The sequence below is a fragment of the Anarhichas minor genome, unplaced genomic scaffold (assembly GCF_050575085.1).
Source record: "Anarhichas minor isolate MPS153535 unplaced genomic scaffold, ASM5057508v1 ptg000014l, whole genome shotgun sequence".
NCBI lineage: Eukaryota > Metazoa > Chordata > Actinopteri > Perciformes > Anarhichadidae > Anarhichas > Anarhichas minor.
The window spans coordinates 12,655,144-12,676,678 of NW_027466460.1; the positions used below are offsets into that span (position 1 = coordinate 12,655,144).

General features: G+C 43.6%; 1 protein-coding gene across 1 annotated transcript; it reads right to left on the minus strand.

Moving 5' to 3' along the window:
* Positions 1–21: 21 nt before the first annotated feature.
* radil (Ras association and DIL domains) lies at positions 22–18,934 on the minus strand. The gene is made up of 19 exons (XM_076091540.1): positions 18,824–18,934; positions 17,506–18,010; positions 15,423–15,530; positions 14,734–14,849; positions 14,448–14,624; positions 13,634–14,360; positions 12,829–12,959; positions 11,998–12,035; positions 11,708–11,859; positions 11,427–11,539; positions 11,085–11,201; positions 10,298–10,421; positions 7,734–7,906; positions 7,385–7,535; positions 6,332–6,558; positions 5,443–5,794; positions 3,781–3,920; positions 2,287–2,426; positions 22–2,128 (listed from the first exon to the last, which is right to left on the minus strand). Exons 1-19 carry the CDS (start codon positions 18,905–18,907, stop codon positions 2,029–2,031), a joined length of 3,675 nt encoding a protein of 1,224 aa, XP_075947655.1. The 5' UTR covers positions 18,908–18,934; the 3' UTR covers positions 22–2,028.
* Between the last annotated feature and the right edge of the window lie 2,601 nt (positions 18,935–21,535).

Below are 21,535 nucleotides of genomic sequence, written 5' to 3' on the forward strand. Positions count from 1 at the left end.
GTTGTTCCATTTGGTGACAAATGCAGGTATCCAACCATCTTTATTCTTAGGTACCATCATCGTCACAACAGTATAAATAATGACCAGGAAGAATAGACATGCATGAGATCATTTGCATACAAATTTTAAAACTCACAAAAATAAAATCTTGTTACTGCAAAAAAAACTAACAGTTAAAAGTGGAGAGTACAACAAAGCTGATGGGGCGAAACAATGTTCAGACTGATTCACAAGAAATACAAATCAAACCAAACAGTGTAACAATACTGCTGAAACGATTAGTCAATTACTTTTGATCATTCAGATAAAGATATTGGCTTGTTTAACTTCTAAATACTTGTAAATGTAATCTTTTGGACCTTTGGACGGACAAGCTGGGCATTTTTCTAAATTATTTAGACATTTTACAGACTTAATGATTAACTGTAGTGAGCCAAGCTTTGGACTTTATAAAATGGTGTTGTTCTAGCTGGAACTCTTAAAGAGTCAGCGCAGCCCAATGACATGTTCACATGTTAGTCTGCCAATAGTTTTGGTTTTGCTTGCCTAGATTTTTTTGATATGCCGCCACCTCAATACACTAATAAATCCAGTTTTTTTTTCTCACAAAGAAAAGTTACTTAATTAAAAAAACAATAACCAGCAACATCTTTCAGAAAAAAATGTCCCAGTTACTCCATATAATCCAGACCTCACAGGTGAATAGTCTTCCTCGGGACTACTTTATATCAAAGAAATAGTCCTTTTAAAAACCAGTGAGGTCAATAGATTATCCAGAGACACTGTCTCAGTGTCCCCCTCCAAAAACAATGCAGCTAACAACCTGTGTGAGCAGTAACAGTTTGATTTCTGTTCATAGTACTTAAATTAATAACATTTAGAAAAAGAATCCATAACTATATTTGTCATTCCAGAAAATACTAGTTATTTTTCTTTCCATCAGTAGGTTTCAATGTTTAATAACCAATATATTGACCAAAATGATTAATTCCCTAAATGCAGTTTCTCCTTTAAATGTCCAAACAATATGTGACCAAGTGTTATATATTTACAAACTACTGTTTACACCTCATAACCAGATACATAGAGCATATATTCACAACAAAAGGGAGGTTTGTACACACAAGGGTTGTGCATCAGAAACTCTGGAGTGAAGCACGTTGTCTTGATGATCCAGTAATTAATAAACAATGTTCCTACAACAGCGGCACATCCCCTGTGTATGTGTATGTGAAGCCTCAAGGGCGCATCTCTTATTCCAGTAGAGGTATAAAGTCCGGTGATGAGGCTCAAAGTGAAACGCGAGAGCTGGGGTCGTAGGTCTCGAGTTTCCTTCCTCTGTCACCCCACTCTCCAGTACAAAAGTCAACGGTTTAGTCTGTTGAGCGGACACTGATGATGCTTCGTGAGTTGCCGTCAAACAGAATTATAAAACATACAACACTCTAAAAGCACCGTGTAAAACATCCGCCGTTCCTCTGGTTTGTCTGCAAAATGCTTTTTTTGGAATTGTTAAGTACATCTTCAGTTTGAGTCCCAACAGAGTCCCTTTGTCTGAGAGCTGGCTAGCTAGTTCACCATGCTACTTAATGACTAAATTACGAATACATTTTCTAAAATACAGGTGGGAAAAAAAAAGTCCAATGTGCGCACATGCTCCGAGCGCTGACTGAAGAGAAATTCGAAGCCTACAATCTACTGTGCTTTAAACCCCATCAGTCTGCACACTGGCTGGTTAGACCTCGCCTGCCTCAAACGCTGATTAATTAGGCAACTTTTCCTCGCAGCGTATTCCTTTGATGCCGCGGTGGGTTACAGATTCCGTCTGTCACACAAACCCAGTGGGAGTCAGCATGAGGGAAGCAGGTCTGGCAGCTGTGGAGTGGAGTCACGGAGCGTTATCTCCAGTTTGATTGCTTGGCTTTGTGCAGTGCTGACGCTAGGTTTCACATTCATAATTCATGCTGCGTACGTACGTGCACACGTTCGTCTCTCCCAGTCCTGTGTGTTTGTGCACATCTTGGTGGATCAGCAGGAGGAGGCACTGATCTTCTCCGAGACATCGGGGTCAGACTTGGCCACCAGGAAGCGCAGACGACCTCCTCCCAGACGAATCAGATCCACCGCACTGCAAGGAGCATACAGGAGGAAGTAGAGAGAGAGCGAGAGAGAGAGAGAGAGTCCAGTTACGTGAAGCTCAGCAGAGACAGAGTAAGGATGACCGTCTGGGCACCAATCAATCAAAGTAATCAATTGGCTTAAGCACCACTGAAGCGTCCTCTGTACCTCTGGTAGTCTGCTCCGATCAGACTGGTCCCATTCACAGCCAGGATGCGATCTCCGATCCTCAGTCTGCCGTCGGAGGCAGCGGGTCCGTCGGGGATCAGAGTCCGGATGTAAATGCCTGGAGCGTTGAGGGGAGTGTGCTGCAGAGGGGAGAAGTGTTTTAAGCTCGTCCATTATTTAGGGGAGCATCTGATGGATAGATAGATAGAGCTGATTGATGAATTAAAGTACGTGCCCACTATTTTCCGTCCTCAGTATATGGCCGTTAAAACTTCTACATGACACGAAAGAACCGTTACAATCAGCGGTTTAAATGTGAGTTTGATTACATTGTGATTGCCTCTCAACATAACTTTATGACTCGTTTATGGTCATAATATACTGTGACCTTTTCTCTACATGCTTTGCTATTACTTGTTTTGGTACACTTTACAATTACTTTTTTCACTTACTATACTATGAATTTTTAAGAATTTGTTTTCTACATACTATTTTATAATCTTTTTTTTTGGGAATATTATATTATGACTTTTTTGGAAATGTTACATGTAACGGCCCCAGGAGGTTACTTTCTTGCCGTATCTTTTAGTGTACCTGGAGCTGGATTCATTCAAGCATGTGGAGGCAGCTGGCTAATGTTTCCAGTCTATAAGACTCACCCCATCCTGGGATTTGTGTTTTTTATTTTTTTTTCCCTGGCACCACTTTGTGCTATGTTGGACTTTTAATGTGCTGTATACTTTATGTCTTTATATGCCTCCCTTACTTTGGTGGGATGTTTCCCCGTCAGTCCCATTTGTTAGAATTTGTTACATTTGGTAAAATGAATAAACCTTTGTTTAAATCCTTTCTTTTAAATAAAAAAAATTGCATATGCTTCCCTTATTTGTCCATGTCCTAGAGTCGGACCATGACATGACTTTTTTGACATACTTTATTATGACATACTTTCCTGTGATGTTTCTTCGAAAAAGTAAACTTTTTTTTGACGTACTGTGCTATCTATGACTTTTTTTAAAGACTTTTTTCGACATAAAGCAAATCATTTTTTGCTTTAACTATACTATTACTTTTTTAGACACATTTTTGGCTTACTATACTATGACTAAGATTTTTTTAGACAGACTAAACTATGACCTTTTTTTCAACATAACTTTTCAACAGACTATACTATACTGACTTTTCTTCGACACTATACTATGACTTTCTTTTGTTGATATTTTAATGGCATACTATCCTTTAACGTCTTATGATTTTCTTATGCTTTACTATGACTATTATGACATATATATGACATACTATTCTATCACTTTTTTTATCTAATGCTAAAACATATATGTACAGTACATATGTGTTTTTAACTTATTCTTCAAAAGTAGTAATAGCACCAACTGTATAACCAACTGTTTCACAAAGACAAAAACACACTGCTGAAACCTTAAGTAACGGGTAAGATAAAATGTCAAATATGTTTTTAAACATTTATCTACTCACCAGGCCGTCTATGAGTCCCATGCCCAGTCCGTAGGGTCCCTTGTCCAGCTCCACTACAAACACCACACACAAGTCATCAGGAAGGGGAGGGGCGCCAAGGGAGGACACAGGGAAAGGAAACTCACACCCACTAATACACCCTGCAGAGGACACGGACACCCAAATACACACAAACACACACACACACAAACACATAGGGTCTTGCTTTGGGGTTGGACAAACATAAAAGGTATTTCTGTGCAAAAGACACACACACACACACACACACACAGATACTGACACACATGCTACATGCTACAAAGCTAACCTGACACACAGACATGTGCTTCTGACTAGAACCTGCAGATGTCACACTCACTACACTGTTAAAAACTGCACAGGCAAGATACTGCTGTCAAGGGAGGCACAGAGCTGACCGATGCGTTTCAGCAATTCAACTAAAGTAGTGCACATTTAATGCTACATTCATCAATTGTTGGTCTCTTGGGGACAGAAGAACCACAAAACAATCAGTGGTATGCAAAACTCTGATACAGTACAATCACCTTATGAAGTTGTTATGATTAAATTGTTTGGAAACAATTGCCTACTTGCACATCAAGCATACAGGAAGCAACATTATCTCCAATTGGAATCGTTTTCCAGGACTTCATTTTGTCTCTGAAATCCAACTGTTCTAAATTCTAGTCCAGCTAGTCATTTGGTGGTCGGCAGGTAGCGTACATTGGGTTAATCAGAACATTTTTGCATCAGATAACGGCATCTGAAAATGAGAGCTTATGAATCAAACACTAAATGTGTTGTTAAACCAAATGTATGAGCTAAAAGACGCTAAAAATCTTTGTTTGTGCAGCGTCTGTGATGATTCTTTTGTGGGTTCATTGCTACAAGTGACCGCTCACCATTTAGTGTAGTCATTTAAACCATAAATATAAACAGTATTGATGAATGCAGCTTTAAGTGAATTTAGAATGGCACTCATTTTGTGCCGGTGTTGTCAAAATAGGTCACCGTGTCCTGTTACCTCAGAAATGAACCGAGTGAAGCAAGCGAGGGAGGGAGGGAGACAGACCAACATGACAGACAATGTCTTACAGTAGGGTGAAGGACTTTATCTTCACCATCATGTGAAACACAGTTTGTTATGCAGTGTGTGTATTGTGTACGGATAAGGTGTGGTGTAGGGATGCACCGATCAAAAACCCTGTAATGACGTAACCAATCAACATAAAATACAGTTTGTTATGACTTACATTCATTCAGTCAGTTTTTACTGCCGTAGCAAATTCTGTCCTCTTTGTTACCTTACATAACAACTAGTCTAATGAGTTCCCTGTAGGGAGATATACAGAGCTCAAATTTGGGGGAAAGATAGCACTGGTACCATATCGGCCATACCGTAACCCTGAGGTATCCAAGTTGGAACAAGATCGGTGAATCCCTAATATCGTGTATAATGAACTTTGGAGTGGCAAAAATAACAATAACACCATACAATATGTGATTTAAAAAAAATACGACTTATGTGAAGCTGACCGTGTTGTTGATTACACAGTGGTCATTTTTAAGACCATTAATTGTCGTGTTTCTATTCTGGATTCCAATACGCTGCTCATGTGTTGCTGTTATTTTTGCCCACCTCCTGTATAGTATACAGCCTACCGTCCAGTCCGTTGGTGATGAGTCCGTTGGTCTTTTTACACTCTGCCAAAGTTCTGCTGGTGCTGCCGTTAGTCTGAGTGTTGGGGCCTGTGATATGCCCCCCTCCCCCTCCTCCTCCTCCTCCTCCTCCTCCTCCTTCTGGGTACAGCGGGGTGTTGGGAGGGGTCAAAAGGCAGGACGGGTCTGGATTTGCTGTCCGAGTGTGGTGGATGGTGCCGTTCCTTCTGAGGCTGTGTGTGTGTGATTGGCCTGGAGGCCTGTCCCGTCCTCTCTCCTCTCCCGTCTCTGCCGTCACCTCGTCCCCAGGACCCCCAGAGCGGGGACTGCTGTGGGCCGGAGGCAACAACTCCCTCTGTGTCGGGATTGGACAGAAAGACTTTAGAGACAGTATGAGGTCTAACATGAGGGTGCAATTATTAGAAAATAGAAGGGAAATAAATCTTCCTGTTATCTTTCGCTTATGAAAAAGTTTTGTTGTTGCAGTGCACAAAAAGCTTTGTTCCTGGATAACTGTCAACATAATTATGCATCCTTTAGTCATCTTTAATTGGAATAATTCACCATTTAACATATTTTAGAATGTATGCATTTCTGTGTGCGTGTATATGTGTACATATGAGGGCGCAGTAACACTAGGGATTATGGTCTAGTCAGCCGTTCCCACTAATTAGACAGCCTAAAGACTAATCAGATTAACCATGATTTAACCATGTCTAGGTTTCTGTGAGTGAATATGTGTATGTGTGTGCGGGTTGGCTGGAGTAGAGGGTTTTTGTCTTTCATTTATGGGATTATGAGGAACTCCTCAACGGCCACAGCTGCCGAGGCACATGGCCTGGATTACTGCTAGGTGTGTGCATTTCACAGTATGCAGTATGTGTTTTCTGACCTGAATGTCGGGCCAGTCAGCTGTGTTGGTTCCATTGGAGTGCGTGTGCACACTGGGAGTGTTGGTGTGCGTTTGCGTCTTGGTGCGTAGCCCCCACAGGTAGTGGCGGATGTAGAGCAGCTGTCTGTAGATGCTGTCTTCCACGCACTCGCTGTCCAGGTCCACTCTGAAGCCGGCGCTGGGCAGCACTATGGGAGGGTGGTTCTCAAAGCTCTCCAGGAGGTCCACTGAACAGACACACAAACTGATGTTAACCCACCTATACACACACACACACACACACACACACACGTCATAAAAGACCTGATCCAGGATTGCTGTAAAGCTCCCCCACAGTTTTGAGTTACTTGTACTTCATTTGAGCATTTCCATTTTACGTTAATTTATATTTCTTATACAATGAGAGGCAAATATTGAACTTTTCACTCAACTACATTTAACTGACAGCAAGAGTTACTAGTTACTCTGCAAACTTAGGTTAATCAAAAAATTACAATAAACTAATATATATGTAGGATGTACACACAAAATAGTTCTTAATGTGTCAATAATTATAATCCATTAATATAATGCATACATTACATACAGTACATTTGGTACTTTTTGTATATTTTCATGCTGATGCTAATGTATTATTAATAAAGTAAGAATGTGCATGCAGGACAGGCGTCTGAGCTGAAGGACTTTATGGTGAACCAGCATGATTTCCTGTGATTTCGCCGACCCAGTGGCAACGATGAAAAGCATTCAGAATAACTATAAAGAAATAGCCAATCTTCTTGCTAATAGTCTTGTTTACTTATGCAGTTCATATTATAGAGGCATCAGTATTAAATTGAGCCTTTTTCAGAACCAGTTACAAGTAAAAGATCTGAGTAATTCCACTATCTCTGATGTCTGATATGGTTTTTCCACAAAGTTTGTTTACTTTGTTAAAAAAAATATTTAAAACCTCTTCACCCCCATTCAAAAATCCTAAATTGTTTAACTGCTGGACACATGATTAATTGCACAGTAAAGTCAATTCTCTCGCCCACAAATTGACACATTTACCTGTTCTGTATATATACGCTTCGTCCTCGCTGCTGGGTTGCCATGTTGGGACGGGGCCTATCTCCGCTGTGAGCTGGTACTGGGTGAGAATCCTGTGCAGCTGGACAGGCTTCAGAGCCGGGTGCTCACTGGACAAAGCTCGCCAACTCATCTGCACACAGAGAAGAAATGAAAGAAGGGAAGGAAAGAGAGGAGAAATTAATCGGAAGTTCTTTTTTTAAATACAACCAAGCAATCAGGAGGTAAGACAATGTGCAGGCAGTAACAAGTTGATCCTGGCGAAACCTTCCTAGCAATCCTGTATAATATTGTGGGCAAATGTGTGCGTGTGCGTGTGTGTGCGTGGTACCTGTGTGAGCTGCTGCGGGGGAATGGCCAGTATGGACACAGTGCTGATGAGTTTGGTGAAGAATTTGTCAGCCAGATGTCCCAGACCGGACCTGCTTGCCCACTCCATGACCATCCGCAAACACGCCTGAATCTGCAACACCTTCGAGCGCTGGAACCAACCCCGAGATGGACCTGCACGCACACACACACACACACACACACACACACACACACACACACACACACGCACGCACACACACCACAGTGAGTGTTTGCATATTTTCATCAGAGGCACTGCAGAAGATTTCTATTCTTGGGTGTGAGCATGTCTGAGAGAAAAGCAGACTACAATAGAGACTGCATTTGTGTTTCTCTGCATGCGTTTGTCTCGTACGACAATACATATATTATACACTACAGACGTGCATTTTAAGTAAGTCGATATCAAAGTTATTGAAACAATAGCAACAGCCACCTGCTCATCGCAGAATACAAATCGACTGCTGCAGAGCGGCTCAGCTGACAACAAACCAGCACACAGCTCGCATTCTTCACTCTGTGTAATCCTCTCTTTCTCTGGTGCACGTCAAAGAACTGAAAGGAAGTTTTGTGTAAAGTTAAGAAGGCGCTAAGTTGAAATCTGGCATTTGTCGAGATGGTATCCCATAGTTTGTCAATCTGTCGTTGCTTTACCTCACTGCAGCTATAATTCCTATGTAAGCTTTCTGAAATAGGCTAACCCCCCAATGTGAGCTCAGGCCTCTGCTGGGGTTTGCTACAAACGATGACAAACAACTGGACTTATGCTAACGGTACCCGAGTGTCTGTGCACAAAAAGCCAAAACAATATGTGTTTTGAAACCAGTGTTTTTTAATAATCAGGGACTACAAAAGAACTCATCTGATCCTCAGAGATGTACCAGATTTAGCTACTTGCTACTTTCCATCTGCACTCAGCAAGTAGACACAAACATTATGAAATAGAATGAATACCAGTATCCGCTCCAAAAACACTGACTACAAACTGCAACTAATGATTATTCCATTATCAATTAATCTGCTAATTATATTCTCAATTAATTAATTAATCGTTTGGTCCTTAAAATGTCAGAAAATAGTAAAAATGAAGATACAATTTGCAAGATATTTATTAAAGTCAAAGAATTATGAGAGACTTTGCACTCTTGTATCGAGTCTGTGAAGCCAAAACCATCAGTCCCACTTCATAGAAAGATGAAGGTAAGATCAGGAACTGTCTGGCATCATAAGGAAACAATATTATGAATTTAATCTGACAATCAATGCCAGTTTTTGGCACTCGACAGTTTTCAATAACACTGAATTTCTCCCTCTACACGTTAGACATGACAGGGAGCTTCAGGCAGACAATCAGCATTATGTGCAGACACACACGCACACAACCTTTCAAATATTCTGCCATATGTTTTGGGTGTGCACACACACACACACACACACACGCACACGCACACGCGCGCGCACACACACACACACACACACACACACACCCCTCTGTAATAGGCTTATGTCTAGGCATAAAGTAATCTATGTGTGGGGCCTCGTAAATGGACGAGACATCACTTAACCTCCCAGCAAGTGTCATAATGCTTCAAAGCAGCCGGTTTACAAACACACACTAACCTTTAAACACAGATAAGTCATTGTACACTCCCAAACACACACACGTACACACACAATCATACAAATCCAGGAGCTTCTGCACCACGTCACATCTCCTTCTGAGTTGCCATAGAATCGAGCCAACAGAGCGAGTGTTGCAGAGCGCTCGGTGCAAACGTCAGCGTTACCTGCCACAAACTCACTTCACTGTTACCATGGACACCAGCGGTGGAGAAATGTCAATGAGCGACAGAAAGGGTAGCGAGGGAGAGGAAGAGAAAGCCAGACGGATGGAGAGAGGGAGGTGGAGATGAGGAGGGGGGGGGGGCCCTCTGCATGAATATAAAGGTATTTCTCCTTCTCCTTCTGCCAGACATGTGATCTCTCCTGTCTGCTTTGGCTAATGAAGACACATGGCGTGAATGTGTATCTGTGTGGCTAGAGATACAGAGGGACGGTGTGGAGAGGTTGGACGTAATAGGTGGTCGGACACATGGAAAAAGCCGGGGGGTAAATGACTATTTCGTCTGTATTTAGACAAGGTAATAGACTAATAGCAAGGTTATCACAACAACTAAGTGGCCCTCCAGCCTTTTACCCTTCACTCTGACCTTTCCCCATCTCTCCCCCCCCTCCCCTGTCTCCTCTCTCTCTCCCTCATCCAATCCAACCTCTACTCTTCTTTGTCTCACCCCCTGATGGCCAGATGGAAGGAAGGAAGGCAAGAAGGAGGAGGAGAGGGGGGGGGGAAGACAGAATGCAGATATGGGAAGGGCATTGAGGACAAATCTGTTAGTCTGTCAAAATGCTGACAAGGACACAAGGACACTCGCTTTCTCTCTCTCTCTCTCTCTCTCTCTCTCTCTCTCTCTCTTACACACCAACAACTGTACAAATCCTGAGGGAGGTCTAATGGAGGGTGAGTGTGCATGCTTTTTGCCCTACCTTTGTCCATTAGCTGGTTAAACAGCGACACGTTGGAGAAGAAGAAGAGGTAAGCGAACATCTGAGCCTGAATCTCCGGATGGACCTGGTAGCCCTGCAAAAGCTCCTGGCCATTCTGAAACACCTGCACACACATATGTTAACACACAGGTGAGCACAGAAATAGTGTTGCTGTCAAAACACATGCAACCATTGTTGCTTATGTCTATGTCAAATATGGACAACAAATAATAAACGTGGACGGAAACAATGCAGGATTTTGAAATACTTAAAAATTGGCGAATATTTTACGAGGAAAGACATTCATTCATCACATTTGTTAGACTTCAAGGACACACACAATGGCACAGAATTTTTCAAATACGAGTTAAAGACTTGTATATTCAAGCTGAATTTTCTGACATCACAACCAGCTTGAGAGCCAATCACAGTCCAGTAAGAAGCTCTGACAGGTTTGATGTGGAACCGTGAAGCACCCAGCGCACAAACACTGAGAATGGACTTTTCAGTGACATGGGAGACATCTGTTGAGCAGTTTAACTTTTTAAATGAACAATATTTGTATATTCATAGATTCTGGATTTTTCAATGAGGGAGAAGGATTGTAAGACTTTTTAAGCAGTAAAATTTACTCATTTTATGTCTAGGGGAAAAACTATATTTGATTGAGTATTTTTTTTGTCTTTAAATTATGATTTAAAAACGAATCTATACAGGCTATTTAAAAATGTTAAGTGGATATAACAACCCTAACTGTACTACAATACAATACAATACATGTGCTTACCTGCAGGACCCTGCGTATAGGTTCGGGAAACCCTACACCTCCTTTCCAGCAGGGCTCAGAGCTGTCGACTGGGAATGGATTACAGTCCAACAAACCTGGTAACACTACATAAAGAGCCTGGGGGGGGGGGGGGAGAGACAGACAGACAGACAGACAGACAGACGCACACAGTCATTGTGATGAAAGTGATCTGAAGTGTCTAACTTATCCATATTCAGACCACATCTAGTCGTTCATTGTGTGTGAGCTCTTCTGTGTTAATGAGCCTGTTATCGTTCATCCAGCCCGTTTAATAAAGAATAAAAAGTGATTTTAAAAAAATGTGCCGCAGTGACGGGTTACCTTGGTGATATAGTAGACACATTGCTGGAAAGTGTACATGATCACTTCCTCCAAGATGGTCATTGCCTCCTCATTGGCTGATATGGTCGCAGATAGCAGCGACTCCTTTGAGCCTAAACACAGATGACAGAGATAGAGGCGTACTTAAAGAGGCAGAGGAAGGGAGAGCTGTAGCTGCATCAGTGTCTTCTGTATGTCAGCGTGAGTAATGACTCTTCAGCCAAGTTGTTTCCAAACTCATCATTCACACCCCTCGAGTGCGAGTGTGTGAGTGTGTGTACCTTGCAGTGTCTCTATGCTGTGTGTGTACGCTGGTGCTCTTTGCTGTATAAAGTAGAGGATCTCGATGGAGTTGGACATCCAGAAGAAGATGGTCTGCAGGTCTGGGATCAAGTCTGAGATACTGAGCAGAGACAGGGTGCCCGGGTCCTGGCTATGTGGACAAACACACACACACACAAAGAGTGAAGGGTTAAACACATTAGGTAGACATACTGAACACACCGAAATACATACTCAAAAACGGTACATGAGCACATATGCTCTCTTTCTGTTGGAAAGCGATACTCACTGCTGAGCTTGCTTCTGAGCCAGATCCTTTGTCTTCTCCTGTAACACGCACACGCACACACACACACACACACACACACACACACACACACACACACACACACAGCAATTAAGAGCTCATTAAACTTTTAGGATGTGCGTAGGAGAACCAAACTTCATGACGCTATCACTAACCTGCAGAAAGAAATACCACTATTACAAAGCCTAACACACTCACACTGACGCGTGTTGATAATTACTTTGTGACTCACTGCACTGGATAAAGGCTTAACTCTATTTATAAGATGCCCCCCCCCCCCCAACACCCATTTTAGGATAAAAAGTAGATAACCCTGAGAATAAAACACGGTAGGCTGTAAAATATTCTGGGTTTCCAGCAGGGATTTAAAACCGAGGCAGACCACCTCATCCTAATATCAAAAGTTTATACATTCTTCTAAAAATAAAACATAAACCTTCAGGGCGAAAAAGAAGAGAAGCACACAGCAAATTCCATATATATATAAAGTGTATCTATTATTTAGGCTGTTATCTCATGGCTAAACTAAATGTCTATGCAATTCATTGTATAGACAGAATAGTGTGTGTGTGTAATACAGTACAAAACATGTGACATGCAACCCTCTTCAGCTATTCACCTGACCTGACATGGCTGACCAGTTTCTCTCCACATGAGGTCATCTTAAGCAGAGACCAAAGCACCACAGAGACAGGTAGACACACAGAGAGACAGGAAGACACAGAGAGACAGAGACAAGAGACAGAGAGAGAGAGAGAGACAGAGGCAGACAGATACAGAGAGAGACAGTTAAACAGACAGACAGGCACTGACCCATGCGATGGTCTGGATTCGTCGGACAATCTTGAGCAGCAGTTTTCCAAAACTCCCAGGTGGGAAGGTTGAAGCCGAGTGTTGAATGCACAGACACAGCAGGTAGGCAGGTGTCAGCTTATGGTCGTCTCCTGGGAAGGAGTTTAAAGGTTGAGTTCACCCAAGTTATAAAAGCGTACATTTTCTCACATACCTCTAAAAAAAAAAAACTTGAACTACTTTCGGTCTCGGAAACGGACTTCATGAAAACAGCTGAAAGTGAGGTCTGTGGATTTTCTGGAGTAACAAGGACACCGATTCTGACGTTGCTTTTCATGGACACTTCTTAGTATAAATACCTTTAGACTACAAAAACACAAGAGTGAAAAATACTGAATGGCATGGGACTGTTTCTCTCATGTTTAACCATGTGTCCTTATTTCCTTTTTGTTTCAACACTAAGGGCCGACTGCGCCCAAATCTCTGTGCTGAACTGTACCTGTGTATTTGTCTGTTTATTAAAGAACTCATTCTAGCCTCCCTATTGTTGTGAATCTAAAAAACACATTGTTCAATGCTTTGAACACCACAAATGAAATTCCATTCATTGGGGTGACAACTGAATGTCGTCAGAGACATATTTCTCAAAACCTGGACATATAAACCATCTACATGCCACTAGAGGAGTGTGAGATTGCTTTTTGTAATTTTGATGAAATAACATTTTAACTGCAACACAATACATCCACTGAGATAAAAACATTGCATTGCATAAGTGAAACGGGCATCTTATATTGTCTATCATAACATAAATCAGAGCACAGACCTCCAGGTTCGATGAGAGACACAATCCTGTTCAACAGCTGGTCTTCATGGGTCTGGTCAAAGTCCAGCTGCAGCCTTCTCTTCTGACCCCCTCCTCCTCTTCCTCCTTCCCCTCCCCCTCCTCCTCCTCCTCCTCCTCCTCCTCTTCCTCCCTCCCCTCCGGACAAACTATGGGGCCCTCCCGCTGCCGTCCCCCCGCTGCGGGGTTTCACCAGGTGAGGTTTGAAGCTGCGTCTGATTGCAGGAACACTGGACACCTGCGCTGCTCTGTCCTTGAGCATAGAACCGCACATCTTACAGGTCTGAGCGCCGCCCTCTCCCTCCTCCACCCCTACATCGTAAAGCTGCCCCAGGGAGCGAAGGCGTGCCAAGGTCTGCGCAGGCAAGGGCTTAGCGCCCGTGGGGTCCTTGTACAGGAAGATGTAATGCGCTCCGAAGGAGAGCAGGTCGCCGTGTCGCAGCGTGGTGGAGCGCTCGCAGCGAGAAAAGTTCACCAGAACTGTGGCGTGGAGCACTGGCTCGACAGCAACACAGGACCGCTGGCTCTCCCCCGGCTCCTCTCCCTTGTTGTTGTTGTTGCTGGCATGACGGCGGGGCGCGGGGACTCGGCGCAGGCGGCAGTGGAGTGGCAGGATGTCAGGAGAGAAGAGGCAGATGTTGGGGCGAGCTGATAGAGTCTCCAGACCGACTGTGTGCTGCTCTCGGTTCAGCAGGTACACCAAACAGTCCTGCCACACACGGCACAAAGAACACCACATCATCTGACATTTTGGACGTCTCTTAACACGACGCATGAACCTCTTCCCTTTCCTCACCTGCTGATTGTATCCCTGTAGCAGCAGGAGGTGCGGGGACTGGTAAAGCGAGTGCTTCACCCCTCCCTGACTCCCGTCCTCTTTCTTCCGGCCGCTGGAGGCCGCCTCACGTTCCCGACCCCTTAAGGGCCCTGGCAGGGTGGAGTAATAACGCTTGGGCTCATCTCCCACTCCCAGCTGCAGACCCACGCACAGAAACACACATGCATCCAGGATTTCATTGCCAACAGTTACACGAATTATGACACTCAATTACCCTGACTGGGCTTCAGTGTGAGGGCCCCACCTGGTTGAGGCTGGTCTCGCTGAGGCTTCGGCTGAAGGATGAGTTGCTAGATCGGGGCAGGGTCAGCGTCCCCTTCGCCCTGTTCCTCTGGAGCTTACGAGCCTGAGCATTAATATCTGCAGGGAGGCAGAGAGGAGGAGTAAGAGAGAGAAACAAGGAGGGAGAGAGAATAGCAAAAGGGAGAACAGGAGTAGAATAATAAAAAAAAAGGATCAAAAGGGAGAACGGGAGTAGAATAATAAAAAAAAGGATCAAAAGGTAGAGGCAGAGCAGGGAGAAGGGGAGGTTGAGGACACAGAGGGAAAGTGGAGAACAAGAAGAAAGTGTGCTGAAACGTGACATGTGCATCGTTAGCATGTATGTGTGACTCATGAGTGAAGTCTGGGTAAAGTACAGCACATAAGTGCATCAACAGTGATGTGTGAGCTGAGTGGAAACGTCATGAAACAAACCGGTCAGATGAAGTAAATGGTGCTGGATGGAGCAGCACACGTAACATTGAACCTGATGGGAGATGAACTGAGCAGCTCCTCATGACTTTAACTTGTGGCCATGCGATGGCTCTGCGCACACACACACACACACACTGGTTGAATCACTGGCAATGGGGGTGGCGCTGGTGACAACGCAGGTAGAGGTGGACTCCATGGCAATGACTGACAGCCACCCTACCTGAGGCCAGTCCCCACCTTTAGAGCTGGACTGTACCACTCGACCAGACCGAAGGGGGGAGCTCCTGTGTTTGCCCAGCCCGGACCGACCCATTAGAGCCGCCAGGAATTGGGAGGTTTTGGGCCCTACAGCAGGGTGGGAGGGGTTAGGGAGAGGAGGCTGAGAAAACACCCCCTCACCAAAACACCAAGCACAGAATAACCCCCATACACACAGACATCATCCGCACACCACAAGACGCACATGCACTGTGGAGCAAGAGTCTGTGGTGCCTCTAGTGAGTAACATCAGCAGTTAGTAAGGAGAGATACAGTTAAAGGTATGAGGTACAGGATTTCCCCCTCTAACATATCACTGTCAAATTATTAAGATATCACAGTCGATGGCAAGCAACAGCTGCATTTTTTTTTGGTCGATTTGGGTGTTTTTGTCTTTGATTTAATAATAATTAAAACCAGCAGAGTCGGGAATGTAGATTGCATGACTGAGGGTTGATATTACAATTCATTTGGCTGTGATATGTTCATGTAATTAATGCAATTAATTAATCCTACAGTACCTTTAAAGTGCTATCTCGAAGTCATAAAGTGTGTGTACAAAATACACACAGTTCACACATGTGCATGCACGCTCGCACATACACCAGGGGAGGAAACAACAGGTGAAAGACAGAGAAGTGAAGAGAAAGAGAATCCAGGGTGTGTGTGAGTTTTCTCAACACTATAACACAAAAAGAGAAAAGGTTAGAGTGAAAATGAAAATATTTGTGTTAATATGTTAATAAAGCAGTTCTATCTCCAAAGGCATTATTTGTTGTGATTATATTGTTGTTGTGCAACTGTAACTGAAAAGTCTCCAAGCACAGTGAGGAATGCTTTTGCATAAAGAAGGCTGGTGATAATCGTTATTTTTCGTATTGTGAACAAATTGAGCTATGCATTTCCAAAGCCTGACATGTTCCTTTATCACAACGACTGCTGCAATATATTTTGAGTCAATCCACTACACATAGTCCTGCTGTAAATACCCACAGGCACACAAAATGCATATTAATCCCTGGTTGAAAACAGTCCCCACCAAATGCACTATTTAGTTTTTGAGTAATGTAAAATCTACAGTGAGCAGCTGTTGTAGGAAATAACCAATTCAAAAAAAAATACACGGTGATAATACACACAAAAATAGGAGGGACCCGTCGTATGCAGAAAAGTGAGCAGATTTAAGGTGCTAATTCTATGCACAAATACAGGCACTCAATGGCCAAAACGATATGATATGTGATACAGAGTAGGTCAGACAGCCTTGAGAGATGGTCTAACACACATCAAGGGTTGTGCTCTTTTCATGGGAATTGTTGACTATTAGAAAACAATAGAATAGCACCAGCCGTATCCCTTTTCATGGCTTTTACAGGGTTGGTTAATATTGTCTTGTGTCCTGTCCAAAAAGTGTACAACAGCTGTACCGTGCAACAATTAAAAAAAAAAAAAAAAAAAAAAAAAGATTGTTGACTGACTACCTGGCTGCCACACAAGTTGACATAGCAACCAGTAAACCCTGGCATGCTTCGTGAGAAACGCAAAGTGAAGGCTGAAAATACTCTGAAGACTGTAGTACACTAACTGTTTCTAAATGTCTTCAACGGGATGCACAGGGGGGAGTGTGTGCATGTGTGAGTGTGTGTGTGTGAGTGTGAGAATGGCAAACTTTTCATCCATTATCAGTAAACCAATCTACATAAAGGTCACTTCATGGTTCACCCTAGAACAACATCTTCTCTGCATGATAATAACTGTGACGAAAGATCTTATTCTGCATCTCTCTCCACACACACACACACACACACACACACACACACACACACACACACACACACACACACACACACACACACACACACACACACACACACACACACACACACACACACACACACACACACACACACACACACACACACACACACACACACAGCAGAGGAGGTAACGAGCTGTGCTTTTCTGCTGAGTTTGACATGTCAAGAAAGGAAGGGAATTAGACCAGCTGCTGTGTGTGTGCGTGTGTGTGTACCCGTCTATCTTTATGTGTGTGTGTCCTCACCAGCAGTGATGGTGTCCTTCTCCTTGGCGTTGAATTCCTCCACCTCTGCTCTCCTGCGCAGCTCAAATCTGCGAGCGTGTCCTTCTCTGGGTTTCCAAAGCTCTTGCAGCAACAGAGGCTTTTCATTGTCCCCCAGCGCACGCAAGCATTCAGTTCGCCACCCCCCTCCTCCTATCCCGCCTCCCCCCTCCAAGCGGCCGATCACGTCGCACAGGACGTAAGAGTGGGCCGCGTTCTTGTTCAGAGAGTAGCGCTCGAGTGCCTCTTTGACCAGCTCCTGCGCACTGGAGCGCGGGGTGGCCAGGACGCTCTTGTAGTTGGCACCGGCACAAATTTCATCTCCAAAAATCTTCAGCACCCCGGGGGCCGAGCTCTGCGTGGAGAGTTCGGCTGGGTCGTCCGTCGGTCGCTCTGGGGGTTCAGTCGTCGAGCGGCGGTCCCCACGAGTGTTTGTTCCGGTTTCTACTGGGACGCGGTCTCTGTAACTCAGAGTACGGTACAGGACCTGGTGACAGACAAACAATACTGAATGCACGTTAGGCCCACTTTATCACAGACAGTATGCGTTTCTTTCAATGTTTATTAAAGGATCGGTTCAACAAAATCACAAACAACATATTTTGAGGCATCAAAGCGTTGGAAAATTATACATTTAAACAAAGGAGACAATGCCGTCCCACAATTCCTTGCAGCAGTACCACCAGTACCACCAATACCACCCGCATCAACAACATCCGGCATCACACAATTATGTGACCTAATTTAAGTGCAGTTGCATTTGTCTTAGCATTATTATTGTCCTTATGAATTCTCCTTCACATCTTTTCTTGACCCTCAGGACAGGGATGACCAAAGTTATGACAGCTCATCCTGAGGAAGATATTTCAGTCAGGACTAGTGTGGCTTCAGACTCGCATTAACATTGCCATGTCCTAGAGTCATGCTTCTTTCTAGCAGCTAAAAATGTAACAGCAACCCAAAACCGAATCACGTTTACACTGAACAATCGATTTTAGATAACACAACCTCAGCAAACAAAGCCAAGATGTTCTACACGGCTGGATACCAATAGAGACGACTGAGGATATTTGTTTGTTTTTTGTAAGTGGCCCTTTAAGGTAACGGTATTATCAGATATAGTGCAGAGCCAAGCACTTCACCAAAAACTGTATGAACATTTGCTAGAGTGCGTTTGTTTCCATCATTTAATTTGACCTTTTTTTTAAATTTAGATGGATCTCTAGAGATTGAAAGACTGAAATGGCTGTGTGTATACGTGTGTGTGTGTGTGTGTGTGTGTGTGTGTGTGTGTGTGTACCTGTGTGAAGGTCCTGCTCTGGCGTTTCAGGCGGCTCTTGGACGGTAGGGACATACTGGCCCCAGAGGAAGAACCGTAGAACATGGTGCTGCTGTTGGCTTCACAAACTCCACAACTGGTGAGCGAGGAAAAAACATTTTAAATATTCTACTTGAGACCATCGTGAAGGATTCAAACATTCACTCACACTCAAAAGCTCACAGGCAAAAAAAAGTCCATGCATTAAAAGGTGGTGATGGACTCACAGCTACATCTGACACTTACTTGTGAAACATTTGTAGATCTGGAAGGCAAAGAAAATCTCCCCTAAATCTACGTAAAATGTATTCACCATGAACAGACAATGACAAATAGGAAACACCGCGTGTGTGTTCGTGCATGTGGCCGTTACCGTGATGCAGTTACGTATCGTCACTCCGGTGTGCGGCAGCAGCAGGTAGAATGATACAGTTGAGGGTCTGATGCTTTTCATTTCACCGTCACATTTCACACTGGAGAAGCAAAAATAAAAACGAAGATGTAAATACTGAAGAGTTCCTGCTGCGTTCTGGATCCTTGAGGTTAACTTTTAGATAATATCGCTGTGGCTTTGAGCTTTTTAATGATTTCTTTCATAGAGCTCAGCTTTTTCACACCAGAGTCAAATAAACATCATACAATTATCTGAGTTCTGGGCAAAACCTGCAGATAAAGAGTAGATTTTTGTAGAGAAACCCACTTTTTTTTAAATTCCAGTTGCGTCTGTAGAATAAAAGAATATATTTTAGAAACCACCACTAAATCTTAAAATCAAAACAAGGGTTGATAATTACCGATAACGGAAGCTATGGCATTCAAATCCAGTGTGTAATATACCACTAAAACATCTTTAGAAAATGGAAAGCTAATTTGCTCTTTTTAAATGCAATTAGTTTTTTTCCAATTGTTTTTCTGATAAATTAATTTAATAATTTGTTTCTAAAACTACAGAAAGTAGTTTAAATTGCCCGTCAAGGGTTCCCAGAGCCCAGGGTGATTGCTTTCTTCAGATTGCTTGTTTTGTCTGATCAAACCACATTTTCATTTTGTTGTACAACCACCAAATTTGAAAAGCTGGAACCAACAAATGTTTGCTATTGTTGCGTATTAACCTTCTGTCCATCCACTCATTTAAGCTCTAATATTACACATTTTATGCATTTTCCAGTTTCTGATTGTGTTGCATCGTTTCTCTTAAAAAGTGTCCTGGCTGTGTTTTTCCTCCCATAACCGTCACGTGAATAATCTCAAACTTGATGCGACTGATCGAATCAACCTTTGATTTGAAATCAAACTATGAATTCTGCATGCAGGTCATGCATTTAGATCTCACATAAACAGGTGTGTTTCCAGTCCGTGTCCCCGCAGAAGGCGAGTCACGCTTCACTCTTTGCTTTGCATGACCTCTTTTGACCGATGAAGATCTTTCATGCAGATTATACATCAGGAAGCCACCGGGCATTTTACAGCCGGTGTAGCAGCAGATATGTCACCAGATGAAAGCAGCGCCTCATGAACGTTATCCACTTGTACTCTATATATCATTTCCTTTCAGAAAATATTTGGCAGGAAGCCTAAAAGGTGTTGTTGTAGCTGACTCTGCAGGTACTGGTGGGATAACGTGACTATTTTAAATGCCTGCTAATCCACAGTAATCTGGCTACTTGGCCGCAGTTAACTCAATCCTGGGACCAACAGACCCGTCCTGTGTCCACACCACAAACTGGGACAGACGGAGGCCTACATTTTTTGCATTGGTGGGTTGTGTTTTGTGGCCCCAGGATGTAGTGTTACATTTAATAATCATGTCACACACACTTCAACTTCTCCACCTTTTTCATTCGCCGTCTGTCCTTGTCTAGAGTGCCAGAAGGTCAGAAATAAGGACTGCGTTGAGGAACAAACTTGGCATTTAAACAGGCTACATAAACATATATACGGAACTTGTGACTACATGGGTCTGCTGTGTGTTTGGTGTCCGTCCGTCTGTTTACGATTTTGGGCTCAGTGGTCGTCAGTAGCAACCGCCGGAGCAATAAAAGGCAGGAGAAAATCCTCCGAAATTAATCCGCAGATGAGTCGTCAGGCGCGGCGATAAAAGCGAACGAGCCGGCCTCACGCGGTCCGCAGGTGTGCCTAATGATTGGAGTCGAGCTGATCTCACACGCAATTAATAATCAATTAGCGGGAAGGCTGTGTCGACACGTGAACAACACTAAACAACAATGAAATGTTTAAATGTGAGGGTGGTACAAAAAAAGAAAGAAAAGAAAGAAAACTGTGGCGCGTCTGTGCGTAATGTGGCGAAATAAAATAGATCCTGGAAAAGTTGTGTGATTCCAGCATTGACTAGCCCAGTCCCCCGAGGGCTCTCCTGGGTGTCTGTTGCGTTAATACTCACGCTGCCTGCATTGCGTGGCTCCATAGTGCTGGGGAATCCTTCTTGGCTTCTCTTTCATTCCGTCTCTCCTACAAAATAGAAAATCCCCGGAAAAATAAGGGAGGAGGGGTGGAAGAAAAAAAACAGCAAGCGACACCCAGCCGTCCGTGGCTGCCACACACTTAACCCCCCAAAAAACAGCCCGTTAACTTGGACGACAGCCAACCGCTGAGGGCTCCTGTTTCTGTGCGCACATCTCCGCCGAGTGTCCGGCAATGCCCTGCTGCCTCCGGCAACCGCATTCCCCCATCCAC

Coding starts and splice junctions, on each gene's coding strand:
- radil (XM_076091540.1), bottom strand. CDS start 18,907: ATGTTCTACGGTTCTTCCTCTGGGGCCAGTATGTCCCTACCGTCCAAG. Junction 6,559..7,384: donor AGCGTATATATACAGAACAG/GTAAATGTGTCA, acceptor GTGTCTGTTCAG/TGGACCTCCTGGAGAGCTTT. Junction 2,427..3,780: donor TGGGACTCATAGACGGCCTG/GTGAGTAGATAA, acceptor TCCCCTCTGCAG/CACACTCCCCTCAACGCTCC.